This window comes from Lichenostomus cassidix, chromosome 9 (genome assembly GCF_008360975.1).
Source record: "Lichenostomus cassidix isolate B80296 chromosome 9, HeHo_3.0, whole genome shotgun sequence".
Lineage (NCBI taxonomy): Eukaryota > Metazoa > Chordata > Aves > Passeriformes > Meliphagidae > Lichenostomus > Lichenostomus cassidix.
The window spans coordinates 9,387,092-9,405,068 of record NC_139490.1 but is presented as its reverse complement, the minus strand read 5'-3'; the positions used below and the strand labels follow the sequence as shown (position 1 = coordinate 9,405,068).

Sequence of the window (17,977 nt, the reverse complement as noted above, 5' to 3'; positions counted from 1 at the left end):
GCACCAGGGCAAAATCAAAGTACATGTAAAAACCTGAAGTAAATAGGACTCGTCATCAAAACACCTGCAGGAAACAGCCTCTGCTGCATTCATAAATGCTAACAAGAAAAACCAGGCCTGAAGCATAAACGAAGACCACGCAGGCGAGGTCACTGCAGCACAGCCAAGCTCATGTGCAGGTGCAAGGCCTCACCTTCACGAATAAAGAGATAAATAAATAAATGTCTGGGCAGCACCTAGAAGAGGGGATGCAGACGACAGTCAGGAGGGAAAGGAGACAGGATCTCAGAGGACGCTGCAGAGCCACCGGAACGGTGGCAGAGCGGCGTCAGGGTGGGGTGGTTTCGCCCTTGAGCTCAAGGCGTGTGAAGCAGAGGCCTGGCAGCTGCTGTGCTGGCCATGGCTGGTGGGGGCCAGAGTGGCGACAGAGCATCAGGTACTGAGGGGACATATCCGTGGCCGTCACTGCCCCTCCAGTGGCCAAGCCTCCCGCCCAGGGCATGGAGTAGAGCGATGTGCTGGCCTCGGGGGGGTGATGGATCTGACAGCCCGGCCCACTGCGTGCTTCTTCCCACGAGGGACCGAGCCGGGGGCAGTGTCACAGTCGGCAAGCACCGATCCCACTCACGGGGATTTGTTCATTCCCTGATCGCCCCCAGCTACCCCCACACCTGTGCCCTGACGCTGGCTGTGCACACACTTCACACACCCACGCAGGACCTGAGCTCCGCAGGAGCATCCCCTGCGCATCCCGACTGCTCCCCAGGCACCGCGCGCCTGCAGGCACTGCTGTCACCCGCGTTCCTGCGCGCACATCCCGCGCCGCGTCCTAGATAGCTCACGCACACACGCGCGAGTGTCTGGCACCCCACGCGCGCACACACAGGACCCTGCCGCCCCCGGGCGCACACACGCTGCCCCACACCCCCGGCACCGGCGCCGCGCACCACGCCCGCGCCCCGTGTCACGCCTCCGGCGGGCGCCCACGCGGGCCGAGTCCCCGGGTCACTCGCACCCGCCCCTCCCGCGCGCGTCCCGCGGCGCGCGGCCCCACCTGCTCTCCGCGTGCCCCGCGTGGGGCCCGATCTCCATCCCGGGGGCGCGCGCGGCCCCGCCACCGCCGCCGCGACACCGTCACGCGGGAGGGGCGAGCTCCCGCCCCGCCCCGCCGCACCCACGGACTACAGCTCCCGGCGCGCACCGCGCCACCGCGGCGCGCACAGTCCTGCGGCGGACTACAACTCCCGGCGGGCACCGCGGCGCTCGGGAGCCATGGTCGGCGGTTCTTCGCCCCGGAGCTTTCGGTGTGCTCCCGACTTCAAAGCGCGGTGAAAAACCACCGTGATTGCTGAGATAACCGTAGCAAATCCTGCCTCGGACGTGATGAGGAAAATGTGGTGGCAAGGGAAAACAAACAAACAAACAAACAACGTGTCGCTAAGGGACAGCTCATGCACTGATCACACCTGCAGAGAGAGAAACGGAGAGAGGGTTCTGGTCTATCGCCCGCTGTGAGGAGGATGTGAAAAACACAGCAGAATTACGTGTACCTTCCACCGAAATGCAGTGAAATGAAACTGCTAAAAGGAAAAAGTGATGCTGTTGCCTTCAGACTGAGAATAGTCAATGACAAATTAGTATCAGAGATAAAATCTAGATACGTCTCTGGAGTTTCTTCTCACAAACCAAAGCTAGGTATTTGTACAATGGAAATTCCCTAGGACCGTTAGTTGTAATGATAAATATATGCTGCACACATGAAAAAGCACCCCTTGACCTGACATTTTCTATGTGATTTATCTCACCAGTACAGTACTTCTGAGGCACATGGGCACAGGGTTCTATACTGCTGTTCTTCATAACAACAACATATTTTTCAAAAGGTGCTTAATGAAGAGACCAGGACTCCTCATGTATAGTAATTGTATACAAGTGTGGAACAACAACCTGAGCCCAGTTGTCAGGCAGAAATTTCCTTGCATAGAGCCTACTGCACTGATTGCAAACACTGGCTGTACATGGCATGTTAGGTCTCAGGGCATCAGACTGTATGACTCTCACAGTAAACATATTGAAGGAAATCAAGTGATCAGGACTATTGTGATTGTCTGACAATTATGTCTGGTGAAATGGAGCATGCAGATAAAGCTAACAGATTTAATTTAGCTCCTCAGTCAGGAATTACAAGATACTTCTAGCTGCACAAGTCAGAAATAGCCTGGATGTTGCTCAACAGCGACTTTTAAATTTCTTTGGAAAAAAAAAATCTCCTTTTCAACTGCTTCATCGTGTTGGTTTGCATATGTTACTTATAGTCATTATTTACTTAACTATTGTCAGTGCCCGCATCAATTTGGAGAGCATATAAAAAACCATCCCAAAAAAAAGCTTGTAATTGCACACAGGCATGAGCTTGTGGCTCTGCACTAAGGTTAAACTGGACATTAATCCTCCAGTGTAAAATTTAAGGAGTGCCAATAGAGGTCAACAATTGTAAACGTATGTTATATATATATAAATATGGGATCAACGTAGGTGTGATATTCCACAGCTCACAACATTCAGCTTGGACTAGACAGTCCTCTCTGGCTTTACATCTTTGAGTGCATTTAGCACTTGATGCTTTGGGGGTTGTTTCTGCTCAGTAATTTTAATACCTCATCCCGGGAATTTCTGTGTGTCCAGCAGGTAACATCTACTCCACAATTCCTCTGCAATTCCTCCTACTGAAACAGTAGGGGCTACTGGGTAGACAAGCCATGAAGTCTCATTTTTATGAGGAGAAAACTGTTGCTCAGGAAAGGTGTGGGGAAAGCCCAGGAAAGAACCACCCCCAAAACTTATTATGGCCTGTGGGTGCTTTAGACATACAGTGTTCTTACAAACGCAGCATGGCTGAGTCATACTGGACTTTATACAGTTAAAATATCAGTTCTTTGTAGCTCTCAGTGCCACGTGGAAGATGTCACTTGGCTGGATGCTGACACACTCCTGAGAGCCACACAGCAAACTACGAGCTGATGTTTGCATGGCTGCATTCATGATCCCCAGCCATTTTGAACACAGAAAGAAAATACTCTTCAGGATCACAACTTCTGCCTGGTTTTCTGTTGTGCTGAGCAGCAGACAGCTGGTGTCTTGTTTGGATGACAAATGCAACCCATGGATGTGGTAAAATCTGGATTTTGTCTGATTTCCACTTGTCACGAGGACAGGCAGCATCTGCCACCTTTGCAGTTCACATGTTTGTTTTGGGGCAAACAGAGCATTTGTTTATTGCTGTGACTCAGTCCCCAGATGGAGCTGCACCCTGCAGCCTCATGGGAATTTGACTTAATGCTTTTTTAAAAATACATATTTTGGCACCTCTATTATTAGTAGCTCTTGGTAATCTGGCAATAAGCATATTTGCTTAAGAAATGTAGCCTGATTGTAAGAACCTCCTACTTGTCATCAGTCACTTGTCATCCAATCTCACTTGTCATCTGGGGGAAAATGTTATCAAAAGTTATCAAATCTGTGGGTCCAAGACTCCATGTCTGAATTTCTGCTGCACATGGAGAACACAGAAAAGATAACAGGATGGAACTGTCAGCCTCCAGCACTGCAGTCACGAGTTTCTCCTGCCTGAGGGGAAAATCTCTTACTAGCTGGAGGTGTCCTGTGACAGTAACTGAGCTATTCTCTTCTAGACAGTAGGAAGTGGCAAGAGGAACATCCAGAAACACATTTCTGGCCTTATTTTAAAAGGGAAGAGATGGATAAAGAGTGTAAATGGAGAGAGCAATGCCTTGTCAACAGTCTGTAGTACAGGACACAGCAGAGGGCAGAAAGCCTCAACTCATTCCTCTTATTCTTGTCTTTCATGATAACACTCCTAGAAAGATCTCCTGTTCTAAAGGGCTGCACAATATTTCAGTGCTGTCTCAGCACAGCAGGACAGAGCTGTGACAGGGGTTACACACATGGGAGCTTGTTGTATGTCAGGTACTTGGGATATTGCACTTGCCACAGAGTGTTTATTTTAGCAAATGTGCATATGGAATATGTGGGCAATTAAAGAAATGTGGGAGTGTTCCTACTAGAAGGAGGTGTGTGCAAGGTCATGTACGGAAATAATTATCCCTACCCAAGGGCATTTGCAATGCAGTCTCTGGAGTCCCGGTATGGAGCTCCCCCTCTGGAGGCAGGCAGGCAGACCCTAAAACAAGCTATCCTTCGGTCATGGTGAAGGAAGTCACCTTTAGAATGGCAGCCTCTGAACAGCTCCCAGAGACATCAACAGTAATGCCAGGTGACCATCGTGAGCAGGGGAAATGGATGTGGATTTTCCTTTTAGCATTTACTGCCTGGCTTGTGGAGGAAGTTCATCCTCTGTGATCACCTCATCAGTCCATTTGCTCCTTCCTTTCCTGTCTCTGGAACCCACTGACCAATTTCAACCAACCATGAGCAGGATGTAGAGATTCCAGAGATAATTACTGTCCCTTAACTGTAATAGAATGTCAAATGAAAAAAGTGCTGTTGTGTAAGGAAGATGTAGCCCTGTTGCATGGAACTTGTTTAGCAGCAGCCAGCTGCCCACTAGGCACATGTGTACTGCTGACCCACCACCAATTCCCACAGCTCCAAAGAATGAAAACATACAGGCAGGAGGGAAAGGCTTTGCTAGATTCCTTGTTCAAAAAACAATTTCTCTTCTGAATTGCTCAATCACATGATTCTGACCAAAAATTGGAGAAGATAACAACTCTGAAAAGAACCCAAAGAGAACAAAATATCTATGGACACAGTGTTCTGGGTTCAAGTAGTAATTTTAAGCCTTACATGGTATTTTGAAATAGGAACCTGGTTTGAACTCTGCTGTTAGACATTTGAAAACTAAATTCTGCTCAAAACCACCCTGAATTGGTTTTGTTTTTCACAGAATAGGTTATTTCTCTCAGTTGCACAGGGGTCGCAGGCAAAGGCATCTCATATTCAGCTTCCCAGCTGAACACCTTTCCCTTCCCTGCAACACAGATTGGTTGGAGAGGACATTTAGAGGTCATCGGGTCCAACCCCCCTGCCATGCGCAGGGACATTTTCAGATAGATCAGGCTGCACAGATCCCCACCCAACCTGACCTTGAGTGTTTCCGGGGGTCGGGCATCCACCACTTCTCTGAGCAATCTGTGCCAGTGTTCTACCACTAGCATTGTGAAAAAATTCTTCCTTATATCCAGTCTAAATCGACCTTCTTTCAGTTTAAAGCCATCACCCCTTGTCCTGTTGCAAAAAACCCTGATGAAAAAATCTCTTCCCATCTTTCTTATAGGTCACTTCAAGTACTGGAACGCTGTCATGAGATCTCCCGGAGCCTTCTCTTCTCCAGGCTGAAAACCCCCAAATCTCTCAGCCTGGAGAGGATAGCAGAGGTGCTCCACGCTTCCAATCACCCCCGTGGCCCATCTCAGCAGCCCACCAGCTCCGCAGCCAGCCCAGGACCCCGTGCCCTGCGGCACAACTGCCCGGTCCCCCAGCCCGCTGCACCCTGCCTGCAGCTCTGCTCCCCAGCGCCCCCGCCGCTCCCCGGCGCCAGGCCGGTGTGGCACTCCCTCTTCCCAAGGACACTGTCCCTGGACAAGCCCCTCCAGAAGCGGCCGCCAGCACCCAGCGGGTCCCCGCGTCGCCCCCGCATCGCCCCCCGCCCGCTGTACCTGCTCCTCCCGGCCGCCAGGAGGCGCGGTGCCAGAGCGGCGGCAGCGCCGCTCCCGAGCGCGGGCGTCTGTGCCGCGGGCTGGGCGGAGCTGCTGCGCATGCGCGAGCCCGGCGGAGGGGCGGTCCGATCTGAGGGAGGCGGCCATGAGCGCGTTCGGGGCTGCGGCACCGCTCCTGGGCTCCTCGGCCGCCGCGGGGGCCCGACACGGCGGCGGCGAGAGCCTGGAGAAGATCGACATGTCCCTGGGTGAGGAGCGGGGCCGGGGCCGCGGCTGTAGGGGACGGGGCGGGGGGCTCGGGCTGAACCAAGCGCCGGGGACGGGGAGGGGCGGAACGAACCAACGGGGCTGCGCTGAGCACCGGCGCGGGCGGAACCAAGGAGGCGGGGGGGTGGGGAGGGGAAGGGACGGGACCCTCCCACAGCGAGAGAGCAGGAGGGGCGAGGGTGGTGCCGGGGGCTGGGCATGGGGATGAGCCCCGCTGTGTCACCGGGAGCAGCGGGATCCCGCGGTCGCGGCTCTTGTCGGGAAAGAGCCGGGGCCCTTTTGTGCCGCTTGGCGGTCTGAGCAGGCCGCAGACCGGGGCGCTGCCTGCGTTTGGCCCAGAGAGGCCCTCGGTACCCGGGCCTGTGGCTGGAAGGCCCTCGGGCAGCGTCCCAGGGCCTCGCCTGGCGCTCGTAACTGCAGGGACGGGTGAGATTTGGTGGTCTTTCAGTTGGCCTGGCCTTTTTTATTCTTCTCAGGTTTGGAAGTCGGCAGTGGCAAGTCTCCCGACTAACCCCTTTGCAGTGTAAGACCAGTCACATCAAGCATGACGTCGCCTCTACCGCGTAGTTTCCTGTGACAATCTGCCCCGTTGTGCCCTGCCCTCCTATTGCAGGGTGTGCGTGTTAGGAAGTTGCACAGACTCATTGCAGACCTGCAGAGCTGTGTCTCTCCAGCGTGTCCGGGAAACTGACATCCACACTGTAGATACTGCAGTGAGGTATCTCAGAGAAGTTCTGTTCTGGGCTTGTGTACTGAGTCCCTTTAACAGTTAGGGACAATTTGCCACATTCCTGGACTGCATCTTCCAGTTTACTTTTATTAGGAGAAAAATAATTAAATTGCTTTTGTACACTCCAAGACTGCTCTGTGATGCTACCAGAGCATGATAGATTGGTGCTATGAGGAGACTTTCTTTAAAAAGCAGTATCACAGTGTGAACTGGAATTACTAATGGTAGATTTGGCCTTTGTGGGCCACTGTAAAATAAGAGGATTTGTCCAGTTTTCCCCTCTGTAAATAATCCAGTGGAGTTCTTTGTTTGGGCAGTGGAGATAACTTGTGAAATGATGTTTAAAGTTTGTCTGAATGTAGACTATCACTACAGCATTCTTAGAAAACTATGACTCTTTTTACTTACCACACAAAATCTTGCTGTAGTGTCATGGGGATGTTTTATTTTAGGTGGTGTTGAGAAGTGGGTGTGTCCGTCTGCTTCTTTGGGTGCATGAGAACAGTGCCATCCATGGCTGCTGTCCCCTGGTGAAAGCTCTGTGCCAGGCATAACCTGGAGAGATGAAGAGAAGATGCAGTCCCACATCTGGTGTGATATCTAAAAAACTGGCATGGCCTTAATCTAGGAAATCTTAAAATTGAGATCTTGACGTTGAGTGAATTCTCATGTAGTAATAAAGATTAAACATATTTTTGTTGTGTTATGTGCAGCTCATCTGCAGCTGAGCTTCCAGGCTGATACTGTTCCCAGATAACTCTGTTCTAGCTGTCATTGTGGTCTCTAATCTCAGGCAAGATAGGAGAATGCTTCAGTGTGGCTCCTCTAACAAATGCATGAAGCCCCAAATGTCCTTCATTTACCCAAATAAGAGAATAGCTGAAACTTAAGTCCTTTTGTTGAAAAAGTTGCAACCTTGTGTGCAGCAACTTGTAAAACAGGATTTGAGATGAAGCAGATGAACTGTGAAGCATGAATCTGTGTTTGAAGTGGCTTTGGTTTCCTTTGTGTATAAAAGGATAGTTTGGAATCCCTGCTCCAGGGACAACCCCTTTGCTAAAGATTCTGCAGATGTCAAGCCCTGAGTGACCTGTATCAGTATTCCTTGTCCTAATAGATTTTATCTGAATAGTCAGTCATTTTTTCAGCAAGTGAGCTAATGTTCTCTTAGTTTCCTTTAACAGGATAACAGTGTTGAGATTTTTGTTATTTATATTTTTATGCTGTTTTTTCTGTTCTACTCCATATGAGTCCATTTGAACTCAGCCACAGACAGTTACCCCATCTCTGTCTCTCCTTGACTGAAAAAAGACTGTCCACATATTTGCAGAGGCTCTCTATTGAAACATGACACTTTTATCAGTTTTGCTCTCATGATCAGAATGCAGTAAACAGTTTAACAACTTCCTTTAAGGTGTTGCTGTAAACAAGTTGATGTAAAAGCTGCCACACCTCTTGCTTTACTCTTCTCTCCTGAGCTGGCTACTAGGTCATTGAGGGAAGTCAAACTGGTGTGGCATAACTTGCACTTGATAGACCTGCTGTTCACTTTTCATCAGCTTTTTTCTTACACATATTCTTGAACTGATTAATAGCTTGTCTGACGTGGTTTCCCTGGACAATAGATAAGGTAATTGCTTTGGACTGTAGATTCCTGGGGAAAGATGTCTTTCTTGCATTTTGCCCCATCATTTCAGTCTTGGTGAACATCTGAAGATAACTGATTGCCTGAGTTGTGTCTGTGTGATCTTTCTTAAGTAGCTTAGGGTGAAAGAAATAAGGCTGAAATTAACATTTTATCTGGACTCTGCAAAGTCTGGGAATGAGTTTGAATTTACATTTGCTTTAACAGTATACAAAAACTAATAGAGTCATCCAAATTAAAATTTAATGCTGGGCTGAATGCCATGACATTACAAGCCTCTTGCATTTTCTGGGTGTATGCAACTGCTTCCCTTTTGCTGGGGATTATAAAGTAAGTTCTGCGAGACTTAAGAGGGACTGGATGTTTATAGTGCTAATTTTTCTGGAACCTTAACTTGTATGTGCTGCCTTTGCAGGATTGACTGGTCTGTCTCCTGTGACTCCAGGCTGCTTGGGATTCTTATTCAGTATTTCAATTTTTCTTTTTTCCTCTTGTAGATGATATAATCAAGCTGAACAAGAAAGAAGAGAGAAAGCAATATTCTCCCAAAATAAAAAGAGGGCTTCAGCAGAATCGAGCTCGACAGTTCAGTTCACAAGGCTCCAAGTGGGGAATCCAACAGCAGAAAGGTGTGTGTGCCAAACATAACGTGGATTGCACATTATCTTTCTTGGGCTGAAACATGGCATAATGAAATGTATGGATTGATATGGTTAGTTCGTGTGTCTTTCCAATAGTGTCATATACACTTTTGATATTAAGGGTTTTTTCTGTCTTTCTGTACTTGGTTTTGTTTCTGATTCAGTGTGAGAAAGTCATTGGCATGTTTAGCCATGAGGAAGCTTAGATGGTTGAGGGAGTCTTTTACTCAAGGAAGAATTGGCTTGGTTTCTGATTCTTCAAATTTATTTTAATTTTGGAAATTGTGGTGATACTTTTCCCCTTCTCAGAGATGGATAGAACAAGTGCTTACGCTGAAGCCTTTGTACTGGGAGATGTGGAGAACTCGGATTGCCAGAACTCAGAGCTTTGTGCAAAAGAAAAGCATAATTATATTTGCAGGATAGAATTTTCTTTGTAGGCCTCCTCAAAATACCCCTTACTGCAGACTGTGATGCTGGCTCTGGAATATTTAAATGGATAGTGCAGAGTGTGAGTTGGCTTTTCTTGGTAAGAGCTTGGGATGCAAAGGAAGTACTGTGTCACCCTTCTTAAGCCAGTGGTTTTACAATGGAATACAAAAAGGGGAAGCCAGTGTTTAACAGTGGAATACAAAAAGGGGGAAAAAATTATATAGGCTGGGAGTGAAGAGAGGAAAAGTGCACAATAACAGCTTTGCTGTAGGTTTCCCTGTGTAACTCAGGGGGTTTTCATGAATTATTCCCAGGCTTTAGTCTAGTATGTGGTCAAGTCCTTCTTGAAGTACAGACTGGTTTAACTTAAAATTATTTTTGAAAAATATCTTTTTAGCACAGGATTATCAAAATACTGTCTGATCAGAAAGCTTACCACCTCAGTACAAGCTAATTAGGTGTTTAGCTTAATACATGCAATTTCTTGTTTAGTAACATTCTTTTAAAGCAAAGACACATCTGTCTGTTGTACTCACAACGATCCCTGTGTTATCTTTGTCTTGCTTAGTGTTTGTTGTAGCAGCAGCTCCTCCTCAGTGTCTTAGACACAAAAGTCTTTAGGGATCAGTGGAATGTTGTGTTACTCAGGGCTCAGAGCAGTTTTTGTTTCTATGCAGGCCTACATGACTGTGTTACTTGTAGATCTCTAATAAACTGGTGACAGTGCTGGAAAAAATTTTACATCTTTCAGCCCAAGTGTGAGAATATTTGTGTGGGTGATGAGTAAGTGAATTTAATTTGTAGATTATCAAATGTGTAGGCTCTGTTTATAACAGCAGTTGTCAAGTGCAATTGTTTATCATCTAAAAAGCACAAAAGAAACAAGTATTAGAATTTTAGGAGAAACTTGATCTGTAAATATGAAACTCTAAGTAGAACTGTCTTGGGTAGTTACTTTTCTCTGTTGGAACCTTCCCAGCTTGCCTGCTTGTGTTCTAGGAAAAAGCAAACAATTTCTTTGCAAAATTGCCTGATTCAGGGCATCTTGAAACATTGTGAATAGTTTCAACTGCTCCCTCCTATATAGCTCTGCACATTTTGTCCCATTGAAAACAAATCTCTTCGATTGTTTTTAAGTAGAAGGTGTCATTAAATGGTTCTTCTGAGCATTCTAATTATTAGTAGCTTACCAGTAGATTTATTGCTACTCTGTTGCTATTGAAATTACCCTGATAAGTAGGAAATCCTCTGTGGATGTCTACAGAAACCGCAAATGATCAACAGTGCTCAATTCCTTTTGGTTTTAGAAGTGGCTGCCAAACTTTCTGGAAAGAAGGGAGGAACTTGAGCTGGGATTCCTTTCAGCTTTTGGGGGGTAAAAGCAGAGAGAGGAGCATTGTTCATTTAAATAAAAGTTGTCCTTGGTGATACACAGAATGCAGCTGCACAAAGCCCTGTGCAGCCTGAGCTGACTTGGAGGTTTTCATTTATTTGAGCAGTGGTTGGTCTGGAGAGCTTGTGAGGTCCCTTTCAGCTTAAGCAACCCTGGTTTTCAGCTTTTCTCTTGGAAAAGAAGAGCATTTGCTAACCAACCACAAAATGTGTGTACACAGCAGTTCTCCATGGCAAATTGATCTAAGTGGATTGATCAGTGGCTTACCTCATGTCGTGGCTCCTGTCTCATGAGGAAGCACAGATTTATTATCAATGCTTTAAAGTCAGACATATTAAAACTAGATGTGTCTGTTGCTGGAGAGCTGACTCCTTGGTCTTAAATTTGTTTTGCAGTCTGAGGTTCTAGAGAGGAGGGTGCTTGGGAACAAAATTGGAGCATGGCCTGTATTCATAGCATGAAGCTAAATTACTCCAGACAGGGTTAATCAAACCCTGGTAACTGGAGATACTACAGATCTCAGACTTACAGACCTTTTATATTCAAAAGCTGCTTTCAATCCTCAGTTTGGCTGGATTGCCATGCAGACTTCTAATTGAAAACACTTCAAATGTGATATAATTCATGTGCTGTTTAATGTGATTTGTGGGCCAATTGCTGTGTTCTTTCCTCTAAAGTCTTCTCTTGGGAACCACTGATTGAAATAAATAATAATTGAAGCTAGTTTTTTTCCTCCCTTTAAATTAAACTGGTAATTCAAAGTTTGCTGAATGGGTAGGAAGCTGAGGGGCATTTGGGTTGGTTTGCTTTTATATTATTCAGTACTTATTCAAGTTCCATTTCAAAGCATTTTGGTAATTTTCTATGCTAGAAGACTCTTAAGTTCTCCTTGTAGACATGTCAAATAAGAAATTTTCAACAGAAATTACTGCAATGAACTACAGCAAAACTGTGCTCTGTATGAGAAGCTGATAACTGCTGTACAGGGGCTTGGCCAGACCTGCTAAAACAACTGAGTGACCAAATTGTCTTCAAGTGTAGCTGTGACCTCTGCTCTAAGGCTTGAAGTGTGCAGCCAAATAACTTGTGCTGCGTGCAAGGCATCTTAAAGCATTGATATTTTTCTTTCAGGAAGAATTTTTGAACTTTCTGTGGTTGTTGCAGGTTATGGTAAGAATCGTTTGGGGCACAGAAAGAAGATAGCAGGGAAGAAGCGTTCTTATGGAGTCATAACTGGCCTGGCAGCCAAGAAAGCTGTGGGTTCACACAAAGGAATCAGTCCTCTGAACAGACAGCCACTGAGTGAGAAGGTAATAAATGCAGCCCTGGTGTTTTGTGTCAGAACAGGTTAAAAAAATGAAACGTGTGCTTCATAATAGTGCTAGTGAAATACAAAGTGGACATATGGTACAAGCTTTTATCAAAATGGGAATGTGTTAGCTGAGTTCTGGTTTATTTTGAATGGGCTGGATGATGGGTAGGTGTGAAAGTAGTTTTTAACACTTAATTGTGTTGCAAGTCATGAGAGTTGAAGTACAGAAGTGTATTATGTGCAAGTAAAGAGGGAGTTACTCTCTTTTTGCGAGGGAAATGGGTGTTGTTACAGAACAATGCTTCAGCCAACCTGCAGGTGCTAAGCATGTGCTGTTACAAAAATGAAAGTTTTTGCAGAATACTAAACTCCATCAGTAGGCTCCCTCCTCTGCACTGCTCCAGTGCATTGTTGTCTGCTTCATCTCATTCAGTATTGTAGAATGGGGATTGCCTTCTGATTTATGAAGAAGACTAATTTTAAGGCATATGGAGCATGGATTTTGTGAGTTTATGGAGATACAGTAATCAAAAAATAGCTGCAAATCTCTACTGCTTCTTGTTTTCTCTTGAGGATGTGAAGAATATAGAATTTGTGAAATTGTAGAAGGTATTTTCAAATTACACTAGACTGTGAAAAGTAGGCAAAGCCTAAAGTGTTTTGAATCACAGTTTGTAAATGGAAACTGAAAGAAAAATGTCCGTGTGTGTACAGTATACATGATGCTGTATATGTTTATTGTTTTTTAAGAATGCACAGCGAAATTACCCAGTCTTGAAAAGGAAAACAAACCCGCAGAGACAATCTGAAATGCAGAGAAAACAAGCTCCTGCCCTCAGGAGGCCTGCCCTGCTAAACAGGAGGTAAAATAACAACCCTGCTTTCTGAATTCTCCTTGGCAACTTTCCAAAGTGAATCTTATTTGACAGGATTGAGTCTAAGAGAAGACAATAGGTACTGGCAGTAGCAATATGGTCAGGATGGCCTTGTGTGTGAAGTTCTACAATCTGGAAGCCAAGAATGGGACAAACATGGTCTCGATACAAAGCCAGATGTTTGTTATGATTTAGAGCATTCAGGAAGTACCTCTGTGAGCACCTGGTGTTCTGCCTTCAGTTAAATCACAGGCAGCCTATATGAGCAACCTGATCTTGTGAAAGGTGTCCCTGCCATGGTTTAGTGAACTTTCTAAATGCCTTTGTGGAAGCTGGTGCCATCTGCAGCTTCAGGGAAGCCATTGCATGTTTTGTTTGTGCCGGAATTACATGTGTTTTAAACTGCAACCAAAGTGGTCTCCATGATAACAGTTTTCACTATGTGACCATACAGTGAAAACTGTAAACCAACCTTCGTTATACATATCAGTTTTATTTTTTGTTTCATCTAATCAACAGTGTTTAAAGTGCTCGAGGATACTGAGAAAAGTGAAAAGCAGAATTAATGGCTGTATTTTCCTGCAATGTAGGAGCATTAGGCTTCTATGTAACAATAGTGATTTGTCCATTTATGGGTAATATGTGTTTCATTCCTAGTAGAGGAGGAGCTTATTCCAACTGAAATGTTGGGATAAGATGTTGGGATAAGATGCACTACAGATGTCCATATGGATGTTTTGGCACTTTTTTGACTTCCATCGTAATCTCTCTAAGATGTTCCCTGTGGAGCCTTTTATAACTATATTTTTAATAAATATTACAGGAATAACATGCCATCCACTTTTGTCAGAATTGGAAACAAACTGAATCAGCAGAAAGACACTCGTCAAGCAACTTTCCTGTTTAGAAGGGGTCTGAAGGTAATAAAAATTTTGAAAGAAAAAGACAATTGTGCCACAGGTCTAAGCTAAACCCTGTTTGTGCAGAGTGTACAAACAGCTTTAAACTTCTCCTTTTGAACTTCTGTATTTCCAGCTGCTACAACAGGACTTGAGACAGTATTCAAATCTGGTGTCTGTGTTGATGTGTTTTCAGGTGCAGGCCCAAGTGCAGTCGACAGATGATCTTGATAATCAGGCAGCAAAGAGGACTCGTCAGTAAGTATCTAATTTGGAAAACTTCGGTTTTGTAACACGTAAGATTCTCATTTTAGCTCAGACTTCCTGGCTATGATAATAGAAGGGAGGTGGATTTTTTCCCCTGTAGGCACATCAACTAGAGTGACAGTGATCCTCCCCCTATTCTCAGTTACTTCCTAAATTATCTTCTAATTTAATCAGGAGGAGTTGGTTTGCATAAGACACTTGCAGGAATGAGGGGGAAGGTGGTAAGAGGATCAGACTAATCTCTAGCACTCATGAATACTGCACAGACTGGAAGAAAAATTAAAATTTCAGTGTTCTCCTGAGCTCTTGATATAATTCTCCTATTATTTAATATGCATATAAGTCTGTGAAGCAGTTTAGAAATTAAAAAGGCAGAGCCAAATGAGGCCACTGTCCCCTTACTCTTTCCATATAATTCTGTGCCTGCTGGGTGCTTTGCAAGGTGTTTGTTGGGAACAAAACAGGCTGAGAAAGCAGTGAGTGCCACAGAGTGCAGTCTGTCACCTCTTGGATTTGCTGTGAGGGCCATTTTGGCCCCATCTGTGGCAAGGAAACTGAATATTTTAAAAAAGTGAGCTCTTGAGTCAGTGCTGTAGTTCTGGTGCACCTCAACAGCATGTGATGTAGTGCTCTCCTGAGAAGGTGTGGGAAATGTAAAAGGTACAAGAATCAATAGCCCAGTGTCTTGTAGCTGCATGCAGTCTTTGTATGGGCCAACATTCTGAAAGCTGGCACATTCTTTGCTGGCCAATATTTTTGGACATAACCTTTAAAGATTCCCTGACTGAAATCTCTGCATAATTTTTCTAAATGATTTTTGTGTTTTCAAACTAGATGGCGAACTTCTACCACAAATGGAGGAATCCTGACTGTGTCTATTGACAATCCAGGAGCAATCATGAGCCCAATGTGAGTTTTCAAATAAGTTCTGAAATGTTCTGAACATAAATTGCTGCTTTGAGCCATTTAGCAAGTTCCTTGCAGGTAGTGTTTGAGGTGACATTGAACTCACAGCTTCTTGTAAAGGCTTTTAAGTCTGGCCCCTTTCCAAGTGCTTCTGAGGTAAGCTTGAATAATATCACAGCTGAATCTTACACATCATCTCCCAGTTAGGAGCTTGATGTGTATGGAGTGGAAGAGTGCTTGGCTGCTAGATTTTCACCTTGTCTACCCTTTCCAAAGCACACTGTGTTGCAGCTGTTTTCCATTCCTATCTGAATGGAAATGAATGAGCACCTACTTGATGAGTGATAGTAACAGTTCCTCCCTGATTCATAAAACTATCGCTGGATTTATGCTTAAAGAGAGCATTGCTGTATTTGTCTTTGGGAAGTTGATGGAACTGTTGTTTATAGGTGATACGTTTTAAAAATGTTTTGAGTAGCATTTCCATAGTAGCATCTTATCAGTAAGGAAAACTGTACCTTTTTTTTATATATGGAATTAATTAACTGCAAATTATGTGTTTGTGGGTATGGTTGCAGATAGAAAGTAAGGTGGTGTCCTGCTGAGACTCTTCCTGTCTCAAAGCAATAACAAATTGTCCGTTTTTTAGTTCTTCCTGACTTACCTTCTTGAATTTGTGCCCTCCAGCTCTTCAGCCAGCCTGGTCAAATGGCTTGATGAAAAATTCATACCTCTTATCAGCATTAATGCTTTCTTGCATAAAACACATGTTCATCACGTCCTTTGTAACATTCTTCTTTCACAGTTCCCAGAAATTACGATTAACTCGTAGCCCTGTGCCACCATTCTTGATGAAGAGGGACCAATCTGAAGACAAGAAGGTTCCAAAAGGGGTTCCATTGCAGTTTGATATAAATAGCGTTGGGAAGCAGGTAATTTTTTCTTTTTGTAACTGTGAAAGTAGTTTCAAGACCAGTAAAAGCCAGTGAGGCACTTTTGTCTTAGACTCACTAGTGACAGAAAGAGGGAACTAGTGACTACTTCTTGTTTCTACTTCCAGTCCTTCCGCTAACCCACTGTGTAAGTTCAAGCAAGTAGCTAAACTCACTGTTCCTGTTCTTCTAGTTCATGCCGTGCATGCCCTTGTGATTTAAATGAGATTTAAAATGTTGAATATTTCTAAAAGGCTTCAGGTGTTCCTGCTGCGCTTGCATCAGCAACTGTGAATTATTCAGGGATGAGCTGCTTTCAGCTGTGTGACCTGCATGGAACCCTGGCAGCCGAATTTATTAGGCAACTCTTGCTGTCCATCTAGGAAAAAAATTACATGTGATGATGTAAAGGTTTGAAAGATGAGCAATTTTTCACAAGTATTACTGGGTGACAGAGTTAGGTGCTGTTCTTGTAATCAGCTCCATAGTGCTAGCTGTAGAAAACTGCATGGAGTCAAGGCATTGATCTGCATCTATTCCATCCAGGAATAAGTATGTCAAAAATAGTCTACTACTTTACTGTAAAATTAATTGAACTTTTGGATCAGACTCCAGATTGCTGTTTCAGCTGAAAAGCAACTTGCATTGAAATGGTGAAAATGTTGCATTTGTTGAAGTTGCAGAGAATCTGTATGGGGAAATGTGTACTGAAAGTTCCATTTTTCAGTCTGTTTGTCCTCAGTTTAATTTAAAATACTTTGAGTAGGCTTTGAGTATTGGCATTATATACCATATGTTCTTAATGAATTCCGAGAATGCAAGCTCTTGATGTGTAGTCCAATTTGATTTTTAAATGGTGTGGGAAGTGACAAAAGGATCCAAGTGAAGCAACTGAGTCAAGGGATGATACAGACTGAAGAAAAAAGTATTCTTGTCTCCATTACTTTGATTAAATTAACCCAACACCTTTAAAGTTTTTGATTAAATGGCTTTATTTTTCAGACAGGGATGACGTTGAACGAACGATTTGGGATCCTGAAGGAGCAGAGGACAGCACTGTCTCAGAACAAAGGAAGCCGTTTTGTAACAGTGGGCTAACCCGGCAGATGGACTTGGGCACTGAGCCCACCTACCTGAGAACCTGAGATAAAAGTGGGCAGAAGTATACAGCATATGTCACTAGAATTCTCCAGACATCTTGCTAAGATGGGGGCAGATCTATCTCTCTTTATTACTTTTACTTGGAATGGTAAAAGACTTGATGCCCTGAGGGATAAAAAGTGGAGAGAAGCTGATCTGCCGTGGTGGCACCATCACCTGGTTGGAAAATATTCTGTTGCCCAGCTGAGTTCTTTGACCCCTCTGTTATGGTAAAGATTGTTTAAATGTTTAATTACAAATCCTATTTTAGGGTTTTTTATGGACTGCCTTTGAGCTCTCTTTCAGAATCCAGTTTAGCACAGAGCGTCAGTCCATGGATACTTTGGTAGCGATGTAGCGGCATTTTTCATGGAAGCGTTGGTTCTGTACTCCTTTGTGCTTTTAAAGTTCCATTTTTTTCCTTTCTTAAAAACTTAAATGTTTTGCATCCTTACTTCCACAAATAAAGCTCTTAGCTGAGACCCAAAATTCGTAACTGGGATGGAGACTATTCTACTCTTATCCTTAAAAGTGGTCCAGATCATATACCATATTGGAGGAATACTTCAAAGGCAGTGTGAGAGTCCTTTATATTCCAAATAGCTCAAGTTCATCATCCTCCTCTGTAAATGGAGTTTATCTGTCTCCTTTTCTTCTTAAAGTTTTGAATTTTACTTCTTTTTGAAAGGTTTTTCACAAACTTAAGGCAATAACTTCATGGTTTTGAATAATTTTGTAGGAAAAATACAGCAGTTCACAAGGAAGTCAGCAGTAGGGTAGAGTTTCTTACCCTCCCAGACACAGGATTGTCATCCTGCATAACTTGCCCCAGAGGGTTT

The 17,977-nt window shown here is 44.5% G+C and overlaps 2 protein-coding genes across 7 annotated transcripts in view; one reads left to right on the top strand and one right to left on the bottom strand.

The window, feature by feature from the left end:
• RUBCN (rubicon autophagy regulator) overlaps positions 1 to 5,800 on the bottom strand; it is a 30,263-nt gene extending 24,463 nt beyond the window's left edge. For 4 of the 6 annotated variants that reach the window (XM_085069327.1, XM_085069331.1, XM_085069329.1 and 1 more), the window contains exon 1: positions 5,700 to 5,800. In XM_085069327.1, the coding sequence (XP_084925453.1) occupies positions 5,700 to 5,800 (101 nt within the window). Of the gene's footprint in view, positions 1 to 1,054; positions 1,185 to 5,699 lie in introns of those variants that run through there. The other 2 variants (XM_085069330.1, XM_085069332.1) reach the window with 1 other exon arrangement.
• A 14-nt stretch (positions 5,801 to 5,814) lies between these two features.
• On the top strand, positions 5,815 to 17,627 carry FYTTD1 (forty-two-three domain containing 1). Its single transcript, XM_085069343.1, has 9 exons — positions 5,815 to 5,947; positions 8,839 to 8,970; positions 11,972 to 12,117; positions 12,870 to 12,982; positions 13,818 to 13,914; positions 14,090 to 14,151; positions 14,995 to 15,069; positions 15,872 to 15,998; positions 17,001 to 17,627. Exons 1-9 carry the CDS (start codon positions 5,845 to 5,847, stop codon positions 17,094 to 17,096), a joined length of 951 nt encoding a protein of 316 aa, XP_084925469.1. The 5' UTR covers positions 5,815 to 5,844; the 3' UTR covers positions 17,097 to 17,627.
• Positions 17,628 to 17,977: the final 350 nt, after the last annotated feature.